Source organism: Oncorhynchus keta, chromosome 26 (assembly GCF_023373465.1).
Source record: "Oncorhynchus keta strain PuntledgeMale-10-30-2019 chromosome 26, Oket_V2, whole genome shotgun sequence".
Lineage (NCBI taxonomy): Eukaryota > Metazoa > Chordata > Actinopteri > Salmoniformes > Salmonidae > Oncorhynchus > Oncorhynchus keta.
In genome coordinates this window covers 2,057,954-2,081,947 of record NC_068446.1, presented here as the reverse complement: position 1 = coordinate 2,081,947, position 23,994 = coordinate 2,057,954, and the positions used below count along the sequence as shown (strand labels likewise).

Here is a 23,994-nt window from a genome sequence, read left to right as displayed (position 1 = left end):
GCTGTACAACCTGCCAGAAGAACTGGGCTACTGTAGCATACAAGTATTGTAACATCTGCTTATGTCAAAAGGGCTTTATAAATACATTTGATTTGATTCGCGTGTGTAGTTCAATTGTTAACTTTTTTAGGACAAACCAACCAATGGTGTGTTAGATACCACCCACAGACGTTTGATGATAGTAGATCAATCATTTAATACAAATATATACTGTATGTAGGTCAGTGGTTTTGTATTTCCTTGCTCATTTACTTATTTAAGTGTGCATTTATGTATTTATTAATTTCTAATTATGACAGGTTTGATCTTCCATACGAGTAGCCTATAGGCCTGTTGTACAGTCCTTTCTCACATGCCTTTCTGTAGCCTACATTTATTTTAAGCTTTATTTATTTATTTATTGAAACTCCTAGGTGGGAAATGTACCTCTGTTCTCCTTTTACCTCCAACTCTTAGAGAAAAATGCCCCCTCTTCCTTGTTTCAGAATCATTTCCTCAAATCTTATAAACCTACTACCCTCTTCTGCCTCCTCACACTCCTCCCCCACTCCTCCTCCATGATGTGGGACGGTGCTGTTGTTCATCTGAAGTGCTTTTACTGAAATGGACAATTGGGTTTTTGTTGAACCTATTCTATTAAATTTGTCTGAAATTAAATAAGGAATCTGCATTATCAATTTGATTAAAAAAAATGTAATGAAAGCTTCTAAATTGCTTTCAACACCTCGTGCACAAGTGCATTGCACAGAGGTGGGGGCAATGTAGCAGCGGCAGTCTATCAGAATAGTTGGAGGTGTGGCTTATTGGGGGCCTGGCTTCCCAATTTTTTTTTGCCCCACCGTGAAAACTAATGTCATTCTAGATAATGTGGTCTGTTGTATTCGTTATTCACTGACATCTTTACACTTTACCATCTATTGTAATTCTTGCATAATTGCATGTGAAGATAATGACCCTGATAGGGTTTCTGTGTTAAGATAGTCGTTACTTATCTATGGAGTTATGGTTGCTTACTGTAAAGGTGAAGGGTACGTTTGGAAACATTATTTCACATTGGACAAAAGGTACTTCTCATTATGCAAGGAATGTACAATACCGGTCAAAAGTTTTAGAACACTCACTCATACAAGAGTTTTTATTTATTTTTTTAAACAATTTTCTACATTGTAGAATAATAGTGAAGACATCAAAACTATTAAATAAGATATATGGAATCATGTAGTAACCAAAAAAGTGTTAATCAAATCAAAATATATTTTATATTTGAAATTCTTCAAATAGCCACCCTTTGCCTTGATGACAGCTTTGCATACTCTTGGCATTCTCTCAACCAGCTTCATGATGTAGTCACCTGGAATGCATTTAAATGAACAGGTGTGCCTTCTTAAAAGTTCATTTGTGGAATTTCTTTCCTTCTTAATGTGTTTGAGCCAATCAGTTGTGTTGTGACAAGGTAGGGGGGTTTGGAGAAGATAGCCTTATTTGGTAAAAGACCAAAGTCCATATTATGGCAAGAACAGCTCAAATAAGCAAAGAGAAACAACAGTCCATCATTACTTTAAGACATGAGGGTCAGTCAATACAGACATTTCAAAAACTGAACGTTTCTTCAAGTGCAGTCGCAAAAACCATAGAGTGCTATGATGAAACTGTCTCTCACGAGGACCGCCACAGGAAAGGAAGACCCAGAGTTACCTCTGCTGCAGAGGATAAGTTCATTAGAGTTACCAGCCTCAGAAATTGCAGCCCAAATATATTATTCGAAGAGTTCAAGCAACAGACACATCTCAACATCAAGTGTTCAGAGCAGACTGTGTGAATCAGGCCTTCATGGTAGAATTGGTGCAAAGAATCCACTACTAAAGGACACCAATAATAAGACGAGACTTGCGTGGGCCAAGAAACATGAACAATGGTCACGGTCCTTTAGTAGTCTGGAGTCCAAATTTGAGATTTTTTGGTTCCAACCGCTGTGTCTTTGCGAGACACGGTGTGGGTGAACGGATAATCTCCACATGTGTATTTCCCACCGTGAAGCATGGAGGAGGAGGTGTGATGGTGTGGTGGGGCTTTGCTGGTGACACTGTCTGGGATTTATTTAGAATTCAAGGCACACTTAGCCAGCATGGCTATCACATTCTGCAGCGATACGCCATCCCATCTGTTTTGGGCTTAGTGGGACTATCATTTGTTTTTCAACAAGACAATGACCCAACACACCTCCATGGCTGTGTAATGGCTATTTTACAAAGGAGGACAGTGATGGAGTGCTGCATCAGATGACCTGGCCTCCACAATCCCCCGACCTCAACCTCAACCAAATTGAGATGGTTTGGGATGAGTCGGACAGCAGAGTGAAGGAAAAGCAGCCAACAAGTGCTCAGCATATGTGGGAACTCCTTCAAGACTGTTGGAAAAGCATTCCAGTTGAAGCTGGTTGAGAGAATGCCAAGCGTGTGCAAAGCTGTCATCAATACGACCCTGAATATCAATCCCTCATTACGTGCTGTGTATTCAACCCTCTGTTACCCCCATGTCTTTGTGTGGTATTGTTTGTTTGTAAGTGCTTGTGCACAGGCTGACTGGTGCGCGTCGGCTTTTGTACCCAAGTTGTTATTTTCTTGATGCCGTTGGTTTTGGAATTAAACTAAAGTTCTGCTCTCCGGCTGACTTCCCTACCTACAGTTCCTGACTGACTTCCTGCCACCAGTTACCCTTACATGTCCTAATGATTGACCCTGCCACCAGTTACCCTTACAGTTCCTAATGATAGACTGACTTCCCTGCCACCAGTTACCCTTACAGTTCCTAATGATAGACTGACTTCCCTGCCACCAGTTACCCTTACAGTTCCTAATGATAGACTGACTTCCCTGCCACCAGTTACCCTTACAGTTCCTAATGATAGACTGACTTCCCTGCCACCAGTTACCCTTACAGTTCCTAATGATAGACTGACTTCCCTGCCACCAGTTACCCTTACATTTCCTAATGATAGACTGACTTCCATGCCACCAGTTACCCTTACAGTTCCTAATGATAGACTGACTTCCCTGCCACCAGTTACCCTTACAGTTCCTAATGATAGACTGACTTCCCTGCCACCAGTTACCCTTACAGTTCCTAATGATAGACTGACTTCCCTGCCACCAGTTACCCTTACAGTTCCTAATGATAGACTGACTTCCCTGCCACCAGTTACCCTTACAGTTCCTAATGAGACATTCAGAATGCAGGTTGTGGGTGTATGAAAATTAGAACTCAATAACTTGACTAACCTGTATCCCTGCACATTGACTTGGTACTGGTACCCCCTGTATATATCCTCGTTATTGTTATTTTATTGTTACTTGTTTTACTTGAGTTCATTTACAAAAAATTTGCTCAACTCTTATTTTTCTTTAAACTGCATTGTTGGTTAAGGGCCTATAAGTAAGAATTTCACATTAAGGTCTACACCTGTTATATTCAGCGCATGTTACTGTCACGACTCCTGCCGAAGGTGGCTCCCCTTCCTGTTCGGGTGGCGCACAGCAGTCGTCGTCACCGGCCTACTAGCTGCCACTGATCCTTTTTTTCCCCCTTGTCTGTTTATTAATTACACCTGTGTTTAATTAGGTTATTGGTGGGGCTTTATTGGCGCTTGTAACGCCTACTGGGTGTGGGATTATTCCCGGGAACATTTGTAGAATGTAGGTCACATGGTTGTCCGTGTGTGTGTGTGTGTGGTGTGTGTGTGTGTGTAAATGTGCATATTATTACCTGTGTTTAATTGGTTATTGTGTGGGGCTTGTTGTGTGTGTGCCCTCCTACTGGGTGTGTCCGTGGGATTATGTGTGTGTGGTGAACATTTGTGTGTGTGTGTGTGTGTGTGTGTGTGTGTGTGTATATTGTCTGGACTGTTTAGTCCCCGTGTTTTGGGGCATTTGTTTCACCTGTGCGGTGAATTAAAAGTATCACTACCCTGAACTCTCTGTTTCCTGCGCCTGACTTCTTCATCCTCCTGCGCCTGCCTTCTTCATCCTGCGCCTCTGTTTCCTGACTTCTTCATCCTGCGCCTCTGTTTCCCGCCTGACTTCTTCATCCACTACAACCCTACAATTACAGTTACAAATAAAATTGGATTTGAATAAATTTGTCTCTGTCACGAACAAATGCAGTCATGGGTGGTAACGCTACAAATGACTCAAAAAGGCAAGTCACACTGGGAAATTATATTGGAGGCGTGGCTTTGAAGGAGTTATTTTTGGCCACCTGTGAGTGAAAGTGTTATACCAGTTTAATTGGTCTAGGTTGATGTTAATCAAGTTTGAACATATTGGCTTCAGATGTCTTTGGAAATGTGACATAGAAGCATGTGTCAATAAAGACTTGTAAGAAAATGCTATTATGTGAGGATGACGACCATGCAGATGTGGAGGTCCTGGGCTGACGTGGGTTACACGTGGTCTTAAAATGACATTGGAGGTGGCTTATGGTAGAGAAATTAACATTACATTCTCTGGCAACAGTTTTGGCGGACATTCTTGCAATCAGCATGCCAACTGCACATTTTAGAGTGGTCTTTTATTGTCCCCAGTACAAGATACACCTGTGTAATGATCATGATGTTAAAATCAGCTTCTTGATATGTCACACCTGTCAGATGGATGGGTTATCTTGCCAAAGGAGAAATACTCACTGTAGTATCGGTGATCTACACTACATGGCCTCCCTTGAATGAGTTCTACAACTTTTGACCGGTAGTGTATATCTGTTTATATGAGTTACTCTGCTGTTACTTAGAGGTAATGTATTACGACAGTGTTATGTTACAACACCTAATCGGTAAGGCACATGCACACAATTGGGGTGGGCTGTAGAGCACGAGAGGTTTTTTTCTAAACCAAACTGTACTCCTGTATCCAGCCTGTTCATTTTCTCCACAACACAAATATTAACACTCAGAAGTGTGGACTTGTATAGACACTGGCCAAGTGTTGAAAATGGTCAGTGTTGATTTAGCACTGGAGAATTTGCTTTGTGGTGAGTAGACGGTTAACAGTTCAGATCAACTGAGAGATGGATTATTGGGACTCTGTTGGAGCTCTGTGAGTTATGTAGGGCTATTTATTGTAAGTATGGGCTATGGGCTTGCCTCTTCTGCCCCCTAGATCTCTCTGTCTATCTTAACTCCACTCCACTGAGACATATATTTAGCCCCAGAGAGCAGTGGCCACGGGATGGCCACATACCAAAACAGTCACATAGCAGGGTTAAGGTCACATTGCGTCATTATTAATGACCAACAGTTAGATTAATCGACTGTCTGCAGCCATAACCACAACGGGCAAACCTGGTGCTCTATGAGAACTTCCAAGGTCTCATTAAAGAGATAACGAGTTAGGAACAGGAGAAGATTGAATGGCCTGGAAACTACACCAAAGGAAAGACTACTATCTGCCTGTTGAGAGGGCTTGGCACCAGCTACCTGCTTTTGGGAGATAAATTATCCCGAAAATATTGGCTACATTTCAAACAGGCTGTTCAGACTACTATGCTATCTATTTTGAATAAGACATTTAAGCATTAGATTGAAGCGTATGGCAGAGGGATATTTTCTTCCCAGGACATGGGGAATGGAATAAACAAGGTAGCGGTAATAATTATGTCAAATGGAGCATGTGTGTGTCCCGACGCTTTCTCGGAATAACATCATCTGCTTTTGATTGTGAGAAAGGATAAGCTATTGAAATTCAGTTAAATACAATGGCTCAAAGATAGACTGCAGTACATAGGCCACAATTAGCCGGCTCTTTATTATTATAAGCTATACAGAATAATTTGAGAATAAACATGCATTTCACCATGTAGGTGCTGCCTGATCTCTATCTGGGAAACTTCAAAGGTAAAGTCATTCCCTCACTGTGTGTGTGTGTGTGTGTGTGTGTGTGTGTGTGTGTGTGTGTGTGTGTGTGTGTGTGTGTGTGTGTGTGTGTGTGTGTGTGTGTGTGTGTGTGTGTGTGTGTGTGTGAGGCATGTGTGTGTGTAGCAGTGGGTGTCCCACCCCTGCTGTTCAGTTCTCCAGGTCCCTACATAGATCCGCTCAAGCACAGTTATGAGGGTGTCTTTATTTAATAAGACTGTATGCTTGTGTAATAAGCACATACAGTGGGGTCCGGAATTGTTGACACCCTTGATAAAGATGAAACAAGGCATTTGCAGTTCATTTTGTTTGTGTTTTAGATTATTTGTTTAATAGAAAGAAATGGTCATGTGAAATGTTCAGTCACTTTTACTGTAAATAGGAATATAATATGTTCAGTCACTTTTACTGTAAATAGGAATAGAATATGTTCAGTCACTTTTACTGTAAATAGGAATAGAATATGTTCAGTCACTTTTACTGTAAATAGGAATAGAATATGTTCAGTCACTTTTACTGTAAATAGGAATAGAATATGTTCAGTCACTTTTACTGTAAATAGGAATAGAATATGTTCAGTCACTTTTACTGTAAATAGGAATAGAATATGTTCAGTCACTTTTACTGTAAATAGGAATAGAATATGTTCAGTCACTTTTACTGTAAATAGGAATAGAATATGTTCAGTCACTTTTACTGTAAATAGGAATAGAATATGTTCAGTCACTTTTATTGTAAATAGGAATAGAATATGTTCCTGAACACTTCTACATGAATGTGGATGCTACCATGATTACAGATAATCCTGAATGAATCGTTAATAATGATGAGTGAGAGAGGGTCAAAGATCATACCCCCAAGACATGCGAACCTCCCCTGTTAGTGGTAATGGTGAGAGGGAGAGGTTATAGCATGTCTAATGGCTATGATCTTTAACCCTCTGTAGCTTTCTCACTCCGTGTTATTCACGATTCATTGAGGATTATCCGTAACCGTGGTAGCATCCACATTAATGTAGAAGTATATGTAAAAGTATAATATAGAAACAAATTCTATTCTTATCTAGAATAAAAGTGAGTACAAAATGACACAATACATTATTTACCATTCATTTCTATTGGGAACAAAATAATCTGAACCACAAATGCATCCAAGTAAGTTTGGAGATTCACACGCTTGATGTTGTCATTGACAGAGTTGTACCTTGTCAGCTCGGGGGTTTGAACTCGCAACCTTCCGGTTACTAGTCCAACGCTCTAACCACGAGGCTACGCTTCCGCCCCAATATATGGGACCAAATACTTAACATTTGACTAATTTATTTAGAATTAATTTATTTAGAATCTTTAGGGGTGTCAATACTTTTTACCCCTACCTTTTTGAAAAAAAAGTATTACTTGTTAAACTAAATCTATTTCTCTAAGCAATTGTATTAGTATAAAATAACAGAATTTCCCTTTTTTTTTTGCATACAATACAGCTCAGTATTTGAATTATTTATTTTATATATTCATTATTGCTCATTTTTATCAAGGGTGTCAATAATTTCGGACCCCACTGTATGTGGGGCGGCAGGGTAGCCTAGTGGTTAGAGCATTGGACTAGTAACCAAAAAGTTGCAAGTTTGAATCCCCGAGCTGACAAGGTACAAATCTGTCGTTCTGCCCCTGAACAGGCAGTTAACCCACTGTTCCTAGGCTGTCCTTGAAAATAAGAATGTGTTCTTAACTGACTTGCCTGGTTAAATAAAGGTAAAATAAAGGTAAAAATTAAATGTGTGTGTGTGCTATATTGCTCTAAATAATTTATTTGATGTTTGTTATTCTATAATAGATGCCAATATCAATTCACTGTGCATGGTTTGGGTCATTTCATAATCAGGCTTGGGCCTAATTTCCTCAGAGTCCTCTCTAGTCCATATGTATATCACCTCACCATTCAGTAAACCAACCCAGTGTGAGAAAACATGCCCTTGGCACATCTGACCTAAGTAGAGAACCTTTAGCTTCCCTTTAAAGACTGAATTTGATTAGAAGATTTACTGTTTCTTGCTTTTGTGATCTTTTAGAAACACTGGTTTTACGGTTTTTCCTTTCAGTTCAAATGAAGAAAAACCTGTTTGCTTATTTGCTTGGAGATCCTTGGGGAGTTGGTTGTTGTTGTTGTCGAGCAGAAAACTCTTTATTTAGGACAGGGGCGCCTAGGCTCTTTGTAATTTGAGGACAGGGCCTACGTGATTTTTATCAGCTGGTAAGTGTGTGTGGCGCTAGCAACTCCAGGGTTGTGGGTTCGATTCTTGCAGAGATCATGTACATACAGTACACTTAAAATGTTTGCACTCGCTGTACTGTAAATGGGTTTGGATAAAAGCATATCCTAAATGACATATTATGTTATATTATTATGTTTTCTATTCTCAGATGCGCGGGACAAGGAGCTGTTGGCGAAGCACAACATCACCCACATCCTTTCCATCCATGACACCGCTGCCCCCATTCTAGAGGTGAGACTATGCCTTGCCCACCCCTGACGCAGACGCAGACTAAGCCTAGTCCTGGATTGGAGATGGAGATTCTCCATTGAAATTGTATATTAGTCTTTATCTGTGTCCGGGGAACCAGCCCTTTGAGTTACGACCTGTGTGATATTGGAATCAGCAGTATAACCTGACCAATCAGTCTACTTACTGCCTGCCTTGTTATATTAGCATGGAATGATATCTGGTTGCAGTAGTTGAATGGAACGATAAGTATAGATCATTTTTGATCCCACTCTACTTATATAATAACCTTGGGAGGTTATGCTTGATCTTGAATAACTAACACCCACTTAATCCCACTTGATCACAGTCGTATCGCCAATAGCAATACAAGGGCTGAACTTGATATGATCATTACAACAAGTGTTCTGTTCTTTCTATATTCGGCTGTGTGTTTTGTAAACAGTGTATTCTAGTCAAAGGTTCTACGCCTCAATGCCTGTATAATAATGGTTCTCAGATAGTTGTGGATGAAAGAAAATACCCACAAGTAATTGTTGCTGTGTACTGAGTCAAATACTCATACAATGTTCATTATGTCACCAATTCACACTTCTCCGTTACGACTCCTGAAATAGAAAACTGAAGTTGTATTGAAAGTCCAACTTTCCTATCCCCATTTTCAACTTTCCTATCCCCATTTTCAACTTTCCTATCCCCATTTTCAACTTTCCTATCCCCATTTTCAACTTTCCTATCCCCATTTTCAACTTTCCTATCCCCATTTTCAACTTTCCTATCCCCATTTTCAACTTTCCTATCCCCATTTTCAACTTTCCTATCCCCATTTTCAACTTTCCTATCCCCATTTTCAACTTTCCTATCCCCATTTTCAACTTTCCTATCCCCATTTTCAATTGTTATATGTAAAATATTAGACTTCTGGTATCACTCACAAGACAATGGGGTTCTTCACTCAGAAAAAAAGGTTCCAAAAGGGTTCTTCACTCAGAAAAAAAAGGTTCCAAAAGGGTTCTTCGGCTGTCCCCATAGGAGAAGCCTTTTTGGTTCCAGGTAGAACCCTTTTTGGTTCCATGTAGAACCATGTGGAAACAAAAAGGGTTCTTCAAAGGGTTCTCCTACGGGGACAGTCGAAGAACCCTTTTAGGTTCTAGATGGAATATTTTTTTAAAGAGTGTACCTCATGTTATGCAAATCAAGGTGGAGTTGTTGGTGAGTTTAAATTATTCTACACTTTTTAAAATCAAAATGTAGGCATGCATGCATCATTTTGCAGCTAGATTTCTGCCTTTTCTGGTGACATTATTGAGACCTTATATTAGGAATCAAGCTTTAACAGTCTCACGTCAGAATGAGACGATCATCCATGTTTCGGAAACGTCAGATTTCGAAGTGTTTAAGGTTAAGTTTAGGCATAAACTCGTAATTCTTAAGGTTAGTCATGAACTTCGAATGGTACACGTAAGGGTTAAGGTTTGGGATAGGCTTAAAACAAAAAATATCAAAAACAACTTTCTCTCGCTGTACTTGAACATGCAACCTTGAAATCAGAGGAAGACGCTTACACCTAGTGACGGGAAACCAAATTGTGCGCCTTCACCAAATTGTGCCTAAAAATGGTAAATTATTCAAAGCTTCTTTATCTGGTAGTAATGCACATTAGTGACATCTGCTGCTAAGCTATAAATAGTATCATGTGTTTATCAGATAGAGGTATTTTTTCCTCTGTTGTGTTCTTTATAACACCTTGGTGGAGCAGTACATTGTTGGATTTACTAGCCTATAATAATAATATATGCCATTTAGCAGACGCTTTTATCCAAAGCGACTTACAGTCATGTGTGCATACATTCTACGTATGGGTGGTCCCGGGGATCGAACCCACTACCCTGGCGTTACAAGCACCATGCTCTACCAACTGAGCTACAGAAATCAGTTGGAATACCAGGTTTGCATCTTACTTCCTTTTTTGCGATAGAGTGGACACTATATAAATCATTCCTACTGAATAGGTGGTGGACTGCAGTATAGTATTATTACTATTCACGGGAGCATGGTTATTATGGACATTGCTGTTGACCGTGACCTTACCCCCCTGTGATGTCATCACACAGAGTTGGCACAGTATTAACGGGACCTCATGTTGAGTCTCTCCTGGTTTCAACCCCTGTGATGTCATCACACAGAGTTGGCACAGTATTAACGGGACCTCATGTTGAGTCTCTCCTGGTTTCAACCCCTGTGATGTCATCACACAGAGTTGGCACAGTATTAACGGGACCTCATGTTGAGTCTCTCCTGGTTTCAACCCCTGTGATGTCATCACACAGAGTTGGCACAGTATTAACGGGACCTCATGTTGAGTTTCAACCCCTGTGATGTCATCACACAGAGTTTGCACAGTATTAACGGGACCTCATGTTGAGTCTCTCCTGGTTTCAACCCCTGTGATGTCATCACACAGAGTTGGCACAGTATTAACGGGACCTCATGTTGAGTCTCTCCTGGTTTCAACCCCTGTGATGTCATCACACAGAGTTGGCACAGTATTAACGGGACCTCATGTTGAGTCTCTCCTGTTTTCAACCTTTGTTACATGGCCGTACCCCTTTAGTTTGTAGTTTGCAAGTAAAGGCAATGAACATTGAAATGCATTTTGGATAATCCTTGTAAAGTTACCACACATTTTTTGCTTTCAAGTTCACTTTAAAAAAAAAAACTGAATGGAAGGCATGATTTAGGATGCCTAATAAGACAGAAGCTTATACTACACTAAATAAAACAAATAATTTGAACAACAGTGCAGAAAGACCCATTTTCTAAATAGTGTGCCTTTAAACAGGATTCAAACTCATACCTTCACAAATGTTCCTTAGTTCCCTCCTCTATGTACCTGCTAAACTACCGGTTAGGTACAAAACCCGAAACTATATTTGTAAGTACGGTGTCCACTAGAGGTCGATGTTTGAAAGTAGCTTGGATTTTTTTTTTAAATCACTGGAACCACAGCAAAATCTGTGGGAGCTCGCATTTTGCAACACATGATTTGAAAAAGCACGTGATCAAACAATGCTTCTGATAAACTGATACACGCATCGGCACACTGCTTCTGATAAACTGACACACGCATCGGCACACTGCTTCTGATAAACTGACACACGCATCGGCACACTGCTTCTGATAAACTGACACACGCATCGGCACACTGCTTCTGATAAACTGACACACGCATCGGCACACTGCTTCTGATAAACTGACACACGCATCGGCACACTGCTTCTGATAAACTGACACACGCATCGGCACACTGCTTCTGATAAACTGACACACGCATCGGCACAATGCTTCTGATAAACTGACACATGCATCGGCACACTGCTTCTGATAAACTGACACACGCATCGACACACTGCTTCTGATAAACTGACACACGCATCGACACACTGCTTCTGATAAACTGACACACTGCTTCGAAGTTAGCTTTCGCCACATGCCTCGGAGCTCCGGTATCAAACCTAACCACACTACATACGCCCATGCACAACGCCCTAGCAAAACCCGAAATGTACTTGAAGGTGACAGTGCTCACTGTTGCCCCTAGTGGCCAGTTTTCACATAATCTCCCGACATCCTGGAACATGAATGGAGGTTGAATACTGACTTGTATCACGGGTGATCTGCCTGCATATTCATAATTACATGAAAGTGCAACTCTATCAAATCAAATCGAACTTTATTTGTCACGTGCGCCGAATACAACAGGTGTAGTCTTTACAGTGAAATGCTGAATACAACAGGTGTAGTCCTTACAGTGAAATGCTTACTTACAGGTCCTTAACCAACAGTGCAATTTTTTAAGTAAAGAATAGGTATTAGGTTAACAATAGATAAGTAAAGACATAAAAACAACAGTAAAAGACAGTGAAAAATAACAGTAGAGAGGCTATATACAGTAGAGAGGCTATATACAGTAGAGAGGCTATATACAGTAGAGAGGCTACATACAGTAGAGAGGCTACATACAGTAGAGAGGCTATATACAGTAGAGAGGCTATATACAGACACCTGTTAGTCAGGCTAGTTGAGGTAGTATGTACATGTAGGTATGGTTAAAGTGACTATGCATATATGATGAACAGAGAGTAGTAGATATGGTTAAAGTGACTATACATATATGATCAACAGAGAGTAGCAGTAGAGTAAAGAGGGGTTGGTGGGTGGTGGGACACAATGCAGATAGTCTGGGTAGCCAATGTGCGGGAGCACCGCTTAGTCGGGCTAATTGAGGTAGTATGTACATTAATGTATAGTTAAAGTGACTCTGCATATATGATAAACGGAGAGCAGCAGCTTAAAAGAGGGGTTGAGGGGGGGCGGGACAATGCAAATAGTCTGGATAGCCATTTGATTACCTGTTCAGGAGTCTTATGGCTTGGGGGTAAAAACTGTTGAGAAGCCTTTTGGTCCTAGACTTGGCACTCCGGTACCGCTTGCCGTGTGGTTGTAGAGAGAACAGTCTATGACTGGGGTGGCTGGGGTCTTTGACGATGTTTAAGGCCTTCCTCTGACACCGCCTGGTATAGAGGCCCTGGATGGCAGGCAGCTTGGCCCCAGTGATGTACTGTGCCGTACGCACTACCCACTGTAGTGCCTTTCGGTCAGAGGCCGAGCAGTTGCCATACCAGACAGGGATGCAACCACTCTCAATGTTGCTGCTCTTTTGAGGATCTGAGGACCCGTGACAAATCTTTTTAGTTTCCTGAAGGGGAATTGGCTTTGTCGTGCCCTCTTCACGACTGTATTACATGTTTATCTGGGTTTTCAGATAGGGCTTCATTCGGATGTTCAAATATGTTTCTATATGAGAGAGTGGGAAAGGTGTGTTTGTGTGAGATAAGTACAGATGGGGAGAGGACAAGTCTCAAACTGAGAAAGCTAAAATGAGCTGTGCGGTTAGCAACTAGTTATCCTTCAGTGCTGTTGACTGCAGCTGTTTCGGTTGCACTGAAAAGCAATAAAATACCAAATACACCATATTTGTGTACAAACACAACTATTGTCTCTGAACTTGAATATTTTCTCATTGAAAGCCAGCTTGGAAACCATGTATCAATCTCTTTACACTTTATCAGTCTGTGACAGCATCTCAGTTAGTTGTTGTGCGTACAGTAGTGTGCTTTCACTATTATTATTGGCAACTTCTAATACAGTATTAAGATACACAATAGTAGATTTTGGTAGACAGAAGGTGCTCTTTGATAAAAGGGGTGAATTGGTTATCAAAAAGAAAGGACGACCAAGGCACTCTTCATATAACTAATTAAAATGCCTTTATTTGTATGGCAATGTTCAATGGAAACAAAGTTTCAGGGAGACCAGGAAGTCCCTGTCGAAGGCCATGCAGCTGAAACGCATCGGCGAGTCGTCACACTACTGGAGAATGCGTTATCATTCTACCTGTAAATCAGCTGATCAACTGTTTAGCAAGCCTCCTATAACTCAGCTCTTTGCAGACTAATGCCAAGCCAGATGGAGGGTCAATTTGCATACCCAACAGTCAACTTGTGTGGTTAGACTGATTGATTTCTGCAAAGATGGCTCTGTAGTTTTGGAGAGGGGTTAGAGGTTAGTTAACAACCTGGTGAAGTTGACATGGGGGCAATTTTAGCAGAAATTGGTAATGCTTCTCAGGATTAGTATTCTAAGTATTAATTGCGGTGTATTTTTCTAAATCTAATTCGTTGCACACAGTTTTAGTTAGAGTTGTGTGGTAAATTGTGGTCATGACGAATTGCTATGGTCATTATTGATCTTGACAGTGTTGCATTGTGGGTAGCCATGCTGATTGTGAGGACTCGTTGTTTGGGTGACCAGTTGAGATGAGTTTATTAGAAAATATCAAGTCGAAATGAGTTTTGGGACTGCTCCCACCTGTGTTCTACTGTCTACCGGGGGGTGCGTGCGGCTGTCTGTCTGACCTGTCCAGTTGGAGGACTACCGTGGCTCTCTATATCGCAGAGGTTATTTTTTTTTTGCCGAGGTCGCAGTCATAACGTGACGGTTCGTTTCTGCCCGCTGAGGCCATGGTTCACCATCAGCTGTCAGGTGCACATTCACCACACACACACACACACACACACACACACACACACACACACACACACACACACACACACACACACACACACACACACACACATAGAGAGAGAGAGTAAACCTGTATTGTCATGATGCGCTACTGCATGGGGTTTGTCCCTTGTTAGGACCTGAAAGAGGAAGAGAGCAGAAGCCCCCAACACCACAGAGTTCAAACTGAAGTGATAAAAGAGCCTCATCGCTAGATATAGTATGTTGGCATACTGCATTACGACAGTGTTTACAGACCCAAATGCATCATGTCAAATGCCCAATTGGGTCAATGATTTACCCGTTGTTGACTTGTTGTTCAGCTCCAGTTGTCCTCTTCCACAGGAGATGAAATACCTCTGCATCCCTGCTGCGGATGCCTCCAAACAAAACCTGTAAGTGTCTGTGATGGCGTGCACGTGCGATGTGTGTGTACTGGCCAGGTGCGCTGGTGTGTGTGTGTGCACGGTTAATTAACAAATGAGGAACGTCACGTGACTTTACATCCCCTAAATGTTTGTTTATTAGCTCAAACCGCAGCCCTAGTCCAAGCTTTATATCTGTCTTCAGGACCCAGTTTTTTAAGGACAGCATCATTTTCATCCACGAGTCCAGACTCAAAGGGAAAGGCTGCTTGGTCCACTGGTGAGAATTTTTTTTACGTACTGATATTTGATTGAATGTATCGATGACGTTCTAAATTTTTTTAATTGATTGACTGATGTGTTTCCCAGTGTTGCAGGTGTGTCTCGCAGCGTTACGTTAGTGGTGGTGTACATCATGACAGTTACTGGGCGGGGCTGGGTGGAGTCGTTAGCTGCGGTGAGGGTGGTACGGCCGTGTGCTGGACCTAACGTGGGGTTCTTAAGGCAGCTAGAGGACTTTGAGAATCTAGAGTTGGCACAGGTCAGTGACAGTCTTCTTTCGCTCTCCCTCTTCTTAACCCACTGAGTATTGCCTCTCTCTCTCCTCTTATCTATTTATCTTTCTCTCACAATCGCTATCACACAAGTTCTCTACTCTCTCCTGGGTCAATCAATCTCTTTTTTTCTGCTCCCTCTCTTGACTCTCTCCTCCTCTCGACTCTCCCACTCTTCTGACACTCTCTCCGGTCTCCTTCTCTGTCCTCAGTATAGGGAATGGTTTAAGGACAGGTATAAGGAGAACCATTTTAATGATGAAGAGGAGATCAGAGCCCTTCTGTGGCAGAAGTCTCAGGCCATCAGTGAGTCCATAGCAACGGCTACGGCAACGGCGGCTCAGCTAGCCACCAGCAACACATGACCCCGTGGTCTCCTGCCTGCTCAGCCCACGCCAGACAGCTGTCACTCACCCAATGCCCAGCCAATCACCGTTTCTGACTTCAATATATATTGGTGGGACTGAGTTTCTTATTCAGTTCAACCAACTGTAGGTTAGACCAACTGGAAATGTTGATTACAAAAAAAATGTACAGGTTGTCATGAGGGGGATTTCTCAGTGGTCCCTGTGTGTAACTGGGTTCTTTCTCTCCCTTAACAGTCACAGCAACATGCAAGAGCAGTCAATCTGAACGCTCAGGAAAGATACATTACAAGCCTACATTACACACACAGAGAGAGAGAGACAGAGAGAGAGAGAGAGAGAGAGTAAACCTCTAACTTCTATCATCTCCCCCACTCCTGTCCATACACACTCCCTCCCCCTCTGAGTGTGGCGTGTGTGGGTTTGTGTGTGTGTGTGTGTGCTTTGTGTTTAGCCTATTACGAGGAATACATCTCTGTATATTCATAGGCCTAAAAGGTATGTGAAACGTAGCACTGTATCTTTGTAGACTGACTGAGATTTTGATTGATTATTCTTGACCATGGCATATAAAAAAGTACTTACAATGAGTCTACTGTTACCATGCATATAGAGGTGGTTAAAGTTAGGCAATATCACCAAGCACAGACACATTTTCATGTTATCCCCACTAGGCAATCTTCTTTATCACAATAATAATTAGCCTATGACTTTATTTATTATAATGAGTACATAGGTTACTTATTAAAAAAATGTTCTCTGATTAAGTTTGTTGGGTCTTTATTTGAAAGTTGGATTTCGATTTATAGCCTACATCTATAGCCTACTGGAGACAGATGTTATCATGAAAATAATATAGGCTTAGGCTTTCCGTGACAGGATGTAGAATTAGCCTATATCATTGGTTTATATCATTTCAAAGAATTGCTTTGCTCTCGACTGGTGAACTGATTGCTCCACTTTCCAGCGTTGCGGGTGTCTTTTTCTGCGACTGACGTTCGCGAGGGTTTCCCCTGCCGTTTACGGGAGGCATGCGCAGCATGAAGGTTCACAGACGCGAACAGCCCAGCATCCACGCTCGACTTCATTTCGCCCCGCCCCCATCTACAACTGATTTAAGTTGAGTTGTCACGCTGCATTATGATCTTTCAAGACTGATTGATTTCAAAACTCAAAGGGGTTTCGAGTTTCAGCGGTAAGTCAAGGACATTTGCTCTGTTCCCGCTCAAATCTATAGGCTACCTGCAGCAAAAAAAATACGATTACATGCAAGTAAGTGTTCAAAAGTGAATGTAGCCTATTCTTAAATTATTTGAATACAATTTACATAATTGGTATGCAGTTTTAGTATACGCAAGCAATGTCACAAAAAACTCCAGCAATAACATTTTATTTTGTTAGATATTTTTAGGCAAATTCATGTGTTATGGATAATTTGTAGTCTAAATATCTTAGTCCTTATAATATTGACCAATATAGCCTATACTGTCCTGACCATGCACCTGTCTCTTGGCTAGAGATGAACCCTGAGTCGGACTACGGGATGTCTACGGTGAGCTGTGGGAACGGAAAGCTCCGCTCGTGGCTAATCGAGCAGGTGGACACCGGGAAGTACCAGGGCCTGGTCTGGGAGAACGAAGAAAAGAGCATCTTCAGGATACCATGGAAGCACGCGGGCAAGCAGGACTACAACCGGGACGAGGATGCCGCTCTCTTCAAGGTAGGCTACTGTATGGTACCGGGCCTCAAATGAATGTCTCCAACATTCTGCATTTACGCACTGCATGTTGCGAGAGATGTGTAGGCTATTACATTTTAATATTTTAGCAGACACTCTTTTTCAGAGCTACTTACAGTACTGAGTTCATACATTTGAGCCACACAAGGAGCTACACACAGTACAATTAGACTAGTGATGAGTTAAGTAGGTGCTTTTTATTTATTTGAAATTTGCGCATGATAAAATAACTTGAATCAAATCAAATGTTATTTGTAACATGCTTCGTAAACAACAGGTGTAGATTAACAGTGAAATGCTTACAACACAAGAGTTAAAAATAAAGATACCAAAAATAAAAAAATGAAATAGTGACACGAGGAAAAAATGCACAGTGAATAACAATAACGAGTAAAAATAACATGCCTATATACAGGAAGTACCAGTACCGAGAATATGTGCAGAGGTACGAGGTAATTGAAGTAGCGATGTACAAAAAGTAGGGGTAAAGTGACTAGGTAACAGGTTAGATAACAGACTGTAGTGGTAGCATCTCGTGTCCAAATATAAATATATATTTTAAATACTTAGTAACAAGAATAATACTGTCTTGTAATAATAACAATGAAATAATAATAATAAAAAACTTTAATTAACACCATAAAAAGTTGTTTTACAACTACTAGGCCTTCCACTATTAAAAGCTACTGCTACAACTACTAACTTCAACTAAGCTTTGGGTAGGTAGAGGTGCCAAATCCATTATGCATAGGATTTACCAATTTATGCACAACTGCACCGGTGATTCATTACCCGTGTCTGACGACTCCGTTTTATGTGACTTTTCTGGAAGGCTTGGGCGCTGTTTAAAGGCAAGTTTCGGGAGGGCATCGACAAACTGGACCCGCCAACGTGGAAGACGCGCCTGCGGTGCGCGCTCAACAAAAGTAACGACTTCGAGGAGCTCGTGCAGCGAAGTCAGCTGGACATCTCAGACCCATACAAAGTCTACCGGATCATCCCGGAGTGCGCCAAGAAGCGTCAGTTTAATTTATTTTGCATTTACTTTAAATATAGTGGCCTAGGATTCATGCTGTAATTTTACGTTGCAGTTTATAATTCATTCAAATGATACAATTTGTGGAAAAACCAATACAAAGTTATTGAATCAGCTTCCATATACGTATGTTTTTATTATATGCACTACTATCAGAAGGAAACACAGATGGCACCCATGCACTGAATGCCCCAGATAGGGGCCAGTGACTGATGTGCAAATAATAGAAACAATAGAAACATTTCAGTATACTGGAAAATCAGGCTGCCAAACCGCAACACTTTGGCATCCATTTGCTTTCTCTGATATTTCGTATTCATTATGAACTTTTATGATAAAGTCTTGATTATTCATGTGTAATTACGAACTACTATCTACCCTCTCATAATTTAAGAGTGCCCATTGAATGTCTGTGTGATTACTCATGTGGCGTGTGTTTAAATTATTACTCCTATGTAACAGATTTCTTGCTATCAGGATCCAAACAGGAGGATGGTGGAAGGCCCCTGAGTCCTCTGAGTTACCCCATGCTACCCTCATACCCCGCCCTGCAGACACAGGTAATTATGGTAGTCTGTAAACTCTCACCTCTTAGAGGTTTTGTTTGTGGCGTGTGTTTACGTGTGTGTGTCTGTATGTGTGTTGGTGAGTGAGAGAGTGAAGGGAACAGCTGCATGGATTGGCGAGTGTGTCGTCAACATCACATGACGAGGGACTCAGAACCCACCCTTTCAGGCATGAACTCGTTGAGTGATTAGCGCACAATATCACATGAGCCCAGTCTTAGTGATTACTTCCTCTTCCATTCATATTCTGAATCAACAAACTCCCTCACGACGCCAGGACAGCGGAGTCAATCACCACCTTCCGGAGACACCTGAAACCCCACCTCTTTAAGGAATACCTAGGATAGGATAAAGTAATCCTTCTCACCCCCCTTAAAAGATTTAGATGCACTATTGTAAAGTGGCTGTTCCACTGGATGTCATAAGGTGTATGCACCAATTTGTAAGTCGCTCTGGATAAGAGCGTCTGCTAAATGACTTAAATGTAATGTAATGTAAATGAATCGTAGTTGGTCCCGTGTGTAGAGGTGATTGTTTGACTGACAGGTATCTCTCTCTCTATAGATGCCTGGGTACATGCCCAGTACAGAGCGAGGCTGGATGAAGGACTATCTCCCAGAGCAGGCCTCTCTTCCAGAGCTGCCCTATGCCCAGTGCCCCTACCCCTCACGCAGCCTATCCTGGGCCCAGGGGCCCAGCATGGACAACGGTAGGCCTAATACCACAGCATTTGGGGCGGCAGCGTAGCCTAGTGGTTAGAGCGTTGGACTAGTAACCGGAAGGTTGCGAGTTCAAACCCCGAGCTGACAAGGTACAAATCTGTCGTTCTGCCCCTGAACAGGCAGTTAACCCACTGTTCCCAGGCCGTCATTGAAAATAAGAATGTGTTCTTAACTGACTTGCCTGGTTAAATAAAGGTAAAATAAAAAATAAAAAATATATATATATATATTTTTTTTAAATTGTGTGATAGAATCTAATGTAGGCTGTGCAGCTGTTATGTATCTGTAGTTATGCAAAGGGCTCTCATGGACTTGACATCTGCTCAAATAACTCACTTTTTTTTTTTGCATAAGTCTTCCATTGACCTCAATGTGTGATCGTCGATTCAGGCTCATGATGTTTGCGTGTATGCTTTTCTGGTGTGTTGGAATACGTGCCTTTATTCAGGTCCTGTCTCTCTGTGTTTGCAGGGTACCAGATCACAGGGTCCTTCTACACCTACAGCGCTACTGACGCCCAGCCCTCCCCCTTCACACTGGACACCAGCATGAGATCAGCAGAGGCACTCTCAGGTACAGTACACACACACACACACACACACGTTGACTTACAAATTATAATTTTAATTGTAGTCCATGTAATTGCGCATTATACTTAAGGCAAATGTATACTGTATTCCAAGAGTTAGCTAAATACTCTGATTTTTATGCTGTTTCTCTTACCTGTACTCTTACCTGTACTCTTACCTCCACCCCAGATATGCGGTTACACGTGTCAGTGTTTTACCGGGACTCTCTGTGGAGGGAGGTGACCACCTCCAGTCCAGAGGGCTGTCGCATCGCTCCCTGCTCCCCAGACGAAAAGCTTTATTCCCCCACTGTGGGTCCAGACCTGGTGCCCCTACCCCTGGACAGCCTCCCAGCCCTGGGGAGGGGGGAGGAGTGTCCTCCTAGCCCCCCAAGTTGTCCCCTGGAGAGGGGCGTGCTACTGTGGATGGCCCCAGATGGCCTCTACGCCCGGCGGCTGTGCCAGGAGAGAGTGTTCTGGGAGGGAGGGTTATCATCCTATGTGGACAAACCCAACAAGCTGGAGAGAGAACACACCTGTAAACTACTGCACACACAGGACTACCTCACAGGTAAGTTAACGTAAACTGCAGGCAGACGCACACATCTCATTCACTGGCAAACTAAACCGCACTGTTGTCATGCTGTTTCCTTGTCGTGGACAGGAAGCAGACACGTCCTCCTTTCCTGTAAATATTATGTTGAGCTTGCCTCCATACTCCCCACCACACACTTAAGAATAGGACATTATACAGTCATGTGACCTCATCCCCACCCAACTTGCCCTACCACAGATGTGTTCAGCCTGATTGGGTTAATTTGCATATAGACACAGGACTTTCCACCCAGTCACATGACCTCTAAAGTCATCACCACACCAGTTCATAGGAATTCGCATTGGTCAAAATGAATTAACCCTTTATCGACCCAATGTCCCCTCCTTGCAAACTTCTCTACCCAACCCTATCCTCTAGATTGAATCCCTCTACTACCACCGTCTCTCAGAGCTACAATCAATTTTCTCTACCACCCCTCTCTCTCTCCTCCTCCCCCTGCTATCTCAGACCTGCAGGGTTATTCACTCCAGTCGCCCCTCTCCATGCCGCTCCTCTGTACCTAACCTGACCATCTAGACCCTATTAACCTCTATTTCTCTCTGTCTACCAGAGTTGCAGGGCTACGCCCTCCACTGTCGGCCCCCTCCACGTCTCCAGGTGCTGCTGAGCTTCGGAGACGAGTGTCTGGATCCCCAGAGACAGAGGACCCTCACTGTACAGGTATAGAACCATCCCCTAACATCAACATGACCTCTACCTGTCTTCAATGCCCCTCTCTTCTTTACTCACACCCCATCAACTAATCCTGACCCTCTATATACCCCGTAACCTCCATCTATCTCTCACAAAATATCAGTTTGATTCCTTGTAACACCCACACTCATACATAACACTTACAGTACAGTCCCCCTTCTATCTCACCACCTAACCCCCTTACCACCACCTCTGTGACACCAGTAGTAATCCCTGCTGTTCCCCTCCACTCCTGCAGGTGGAGCCCATGTTTGCCAGGCAGCTGCTGTACTACACCCAGCCCCAGCAGTCCAGCGGACACTACTACCGCAGCTACGACCTCCCTCTCCCTGGGGTCACGGAACACAGCATGACCCCTTCCATAACCGAGGACTACCAGAGGGTCATCACACATCACCATAGCAACACCCTGCAGGACTGACTAATCTGACCATCTCTGATCAGTCAGACTGCGGTGCAGGACATGGGGAGAGGAGAAGAGAGGGAGAGCCTGGGGAGCCCGAGGAAAGAGTTGTCACACTGTACTCTGGATCACACGTTTCCATCAAAGCTGAAGCAGAACTATGCCCATCCAAGCCAAACTGAACTTAACCAGGCCATGGGGGAACGTACACTGGGACCACTGAAGAGACTAACAGATGTATGCTGTAGATGTGTGTTGTAAGGGAGTCAACACCCCAAATTCTTATGGATCAAACTGTATTTCACCTACTCTCAGGGAGCCGTCCTTTGGCCTTAAAAGACTCAAACTTGACCGCCGTTTTGCAAGGTCAACTTTGCGACAACAGAACTGACAGCTGTAGTGATTGTATCGACATGCTCTAGAGGCATGTGTGTGTGTGTGTGTGTTTTTGTATCTGCGTTTTATTGTATGATCGTGTGTAGTATGGCCATGCTGATGTTGACATGCTCTCTTCTGTAAATACATTTGCCCTGTTACTTCTAGTGTATAGCGTCACATTTCCTCAATCATAAATACTGCAGTTCAGAGATGACCAAAATGACCACTGAGATTCGACCACACTGAAACACGTACTAGCATGCCGAACCTTTGGATTGGCTCACTGTGTCATACATTGGGGAATGTTTTGTAATGGAATAATTAAAAAGTTTTAAGCAAAAAAAACATTGCATGTTTTGAGACACACATCAAATGACTAGAAAGAGGGCTCGTGTTAGATAAGGGATGTGTGAGAAGTGACATCCTTTGTGTGTGTACAGGAAGCCTGGTTCAGATGCAGGATGATGCTGGTTAATCAAACACACTCGCAGGAGAACGCGGTCATAAACAATGGGTGATGACATCACCGGGGGAGGAGGAAGAGGTCGGCCACTCTTTCCGCCCCCCAGAAGAGGCATTAGAACTGAAGAGGGTTTAGAACTGTTTCCTGGGGTGCCTTTGACATGCCAAACAACATTTTAACTTCCATGGAAGAATAGTGAAAACCCCAGAATGAGTGACACATCGGTGTGGTTACTTCTCCACGGTCTAATAAAGGTAAACAAGGCCGAGGACGAACACTTGATACCACATTGTAATACCTTATGGAGGAGAAATGGCTGTCAATGTAAATCACTCAGAAACATGTGCACACATGCAGCCAACTTAAATAAATGAGAAAACATACAATGGCAAAATAACAGATTTTTTGATAATAATCAACACAGATAACCAACTGGTTTGCCTGACACTTTCCACTCCCCCATCTACCTACTGCCAGTGTCAATATCACCCATTTCAGAGAATGAGATCAATGTAAACATGTTTTGATTGATAGGCCTGGTCCTCTCGACCTGCGGCGTCCCGGATGGAACAGAAGTGAGAAACTCCCCTCCTCACCTCTCTATTGCTGTAAACAGTTTACCGGTGGAAGAAGGATGAGACCTGAGGGCTTTGAACCTATTGCTGTTGTGAATGAATCCGTGGGTGGACACTACAGAGACAGAGCTAAGTTTAGAACAGACGATCAAAACACCCTGTCTAAATAACTTTCCCCCTGCCTGGGCTGCTGCTGCTGATAATGTAGCCTACATTGAGACATTTGAGGTCGATAGTGGCGATAAGAACATTGGCATGTTTTTGGGTTTGTTTTGTCGATAAGAACATTTACTTATTCAATATTTTAAGCAGGACGAAATCTCTTTTTCAAGTGTCCCCAAAACCGCCCCCAAAAAAAAAAAATATACAGTAACAAGAATAATATGGCAAATGATTGTCTAATAATACAAAAAAAAAAAAA

At 42.4% G+C, this 23,994-nt stretch overlaps 2 protein-coding genes across 5 annotated transcripts; both read left to right on the top strand.

Annotated features, from left to right (window-relative positions):
• Window positions 1–5,233: 5,233 nt before the first annotated feature.
• On the top strand, window positions 5,234–16,923 carry LOC118358821 (dual specificity protein phosphatase 22-B-like). 2 transcript variants are annotated; one of them, XR_004820540.2, is made up of 8 exons: window positions 5,234–5,632; window positions 5,854–5,887; window positions 8,326–8,408; window positions 14,877–14,926; window positions 15,102–15,176; window positions 15,266–15,437; window positions 15,663–15,907; window positions 16,783–16,923. XR_004820540.2 is itself a non-coding variant. In XM_035736749.2 (7 exons), exons 1-7 carry the CDS (start codon window positions 5,612–5,614, stop codon window positions 15,813–15,815), a joined length of 588 nt encoding a protein of 195 aa, XP_035592642.1. In that variant the 5' UTR covers window positions 5,234–5,611; the 3' UTR covers window positions 15,816–16,578. The 2 variants fall into 2 exon arrangements, 1 of the variants encoding a protein (XP_035592642.1); XM_035736749.2 differs by lacking the exon at window positions 16,783–16,923 and having other exon boundaries at window positions 15,663–16,578.
• irf4l (interferon regulatory factor 4 like) lies at window positions 16,880–22,880 on the top strand. 3 transcript variants are annotated; one of them, XM_035736747.1, is made up of 9 exons: window positions 16,880–17,010; window positions 17,333–17,535; window positions 18,386–18,572; window positions 19,052–19,149; window positions 19,720–19,864; window positions 20,349–20,450; window positions 20,636–21,016; window positions 21,612–21,721; window positions 21,993–22,880. In XM_035736747.1, the coding sequence occupies exons 2-9, from the start codon at window positions 17,335–17,337 to the stop codon at window positions 22,173–22,175; spliced, it is 1,407 nt and encodes a 468-aa protein (XP_035592640.1). In that variant the 5' UTR covers window positions 16,880–17,010; window positions 17,333–17,334; the 3' UTR covers window positions 22,176–22,880. The 3 variants fall into 3 exon arrangements, with proteins under 3 accessions (XP_035592640.1, XP_035592639.1, XP_035592641.1); XM_035736746.1 differs by having other exon boundaries at window positions 16,970–17,087; XM_035736748.2 differs by lacking the exon at window positions 16,880–17,010 and having other exon boundaries at window positions 17,189–17,535; window positions 19,067–19,149.
• The last annotated feature ends 1,114 nt before the right edge of the window (window positions 22,881–23,994 follow it).

Bases quoted from the DNA above. Each gene is read 5' to 3' on its own strand.
- LOC118358821 (XM_035736749.2), top strand. From the start codon at position 5,612: ATGGGGAATGGAATAAACAAG. The intron at 14,927-15,101 runs GTAAGTGTCTGT...ATCTGTCTTCAG, and splicing joins GATGCCTCCAAACAAAACCT to GACCCAGTTTTTTAAGGACA. The intron at 15,438-15,662 runs GTCAGTGACAGT...CTCTGTCCTCAG, and splicing joins AGAATCTAGAGTTGGCACAG to TATAGGGAATGGTTTAAGGA.
- irf4l (XM_035736747.1), top strand. From the start codon at position 17,335: ATGAACCCTGAGTCGGACTACGGGATGTCTACGGTGAGCTGTGGGAAC. The intron at 18,573-19,051 runs GTCAGTTTAATT...CCTATGTAACAG, and splicing joins CCCGGAGTGCGCCAAGAAGC to ATTTCTTGCTATCAGGATCC. The intron at 19,150-19,719 runs GTAATTATGGTA...CTCTCTCTATAG, and splicing joins ACCCCGCCCTGCAGACACAG to ATGCCTGGGTACATGCCCAG.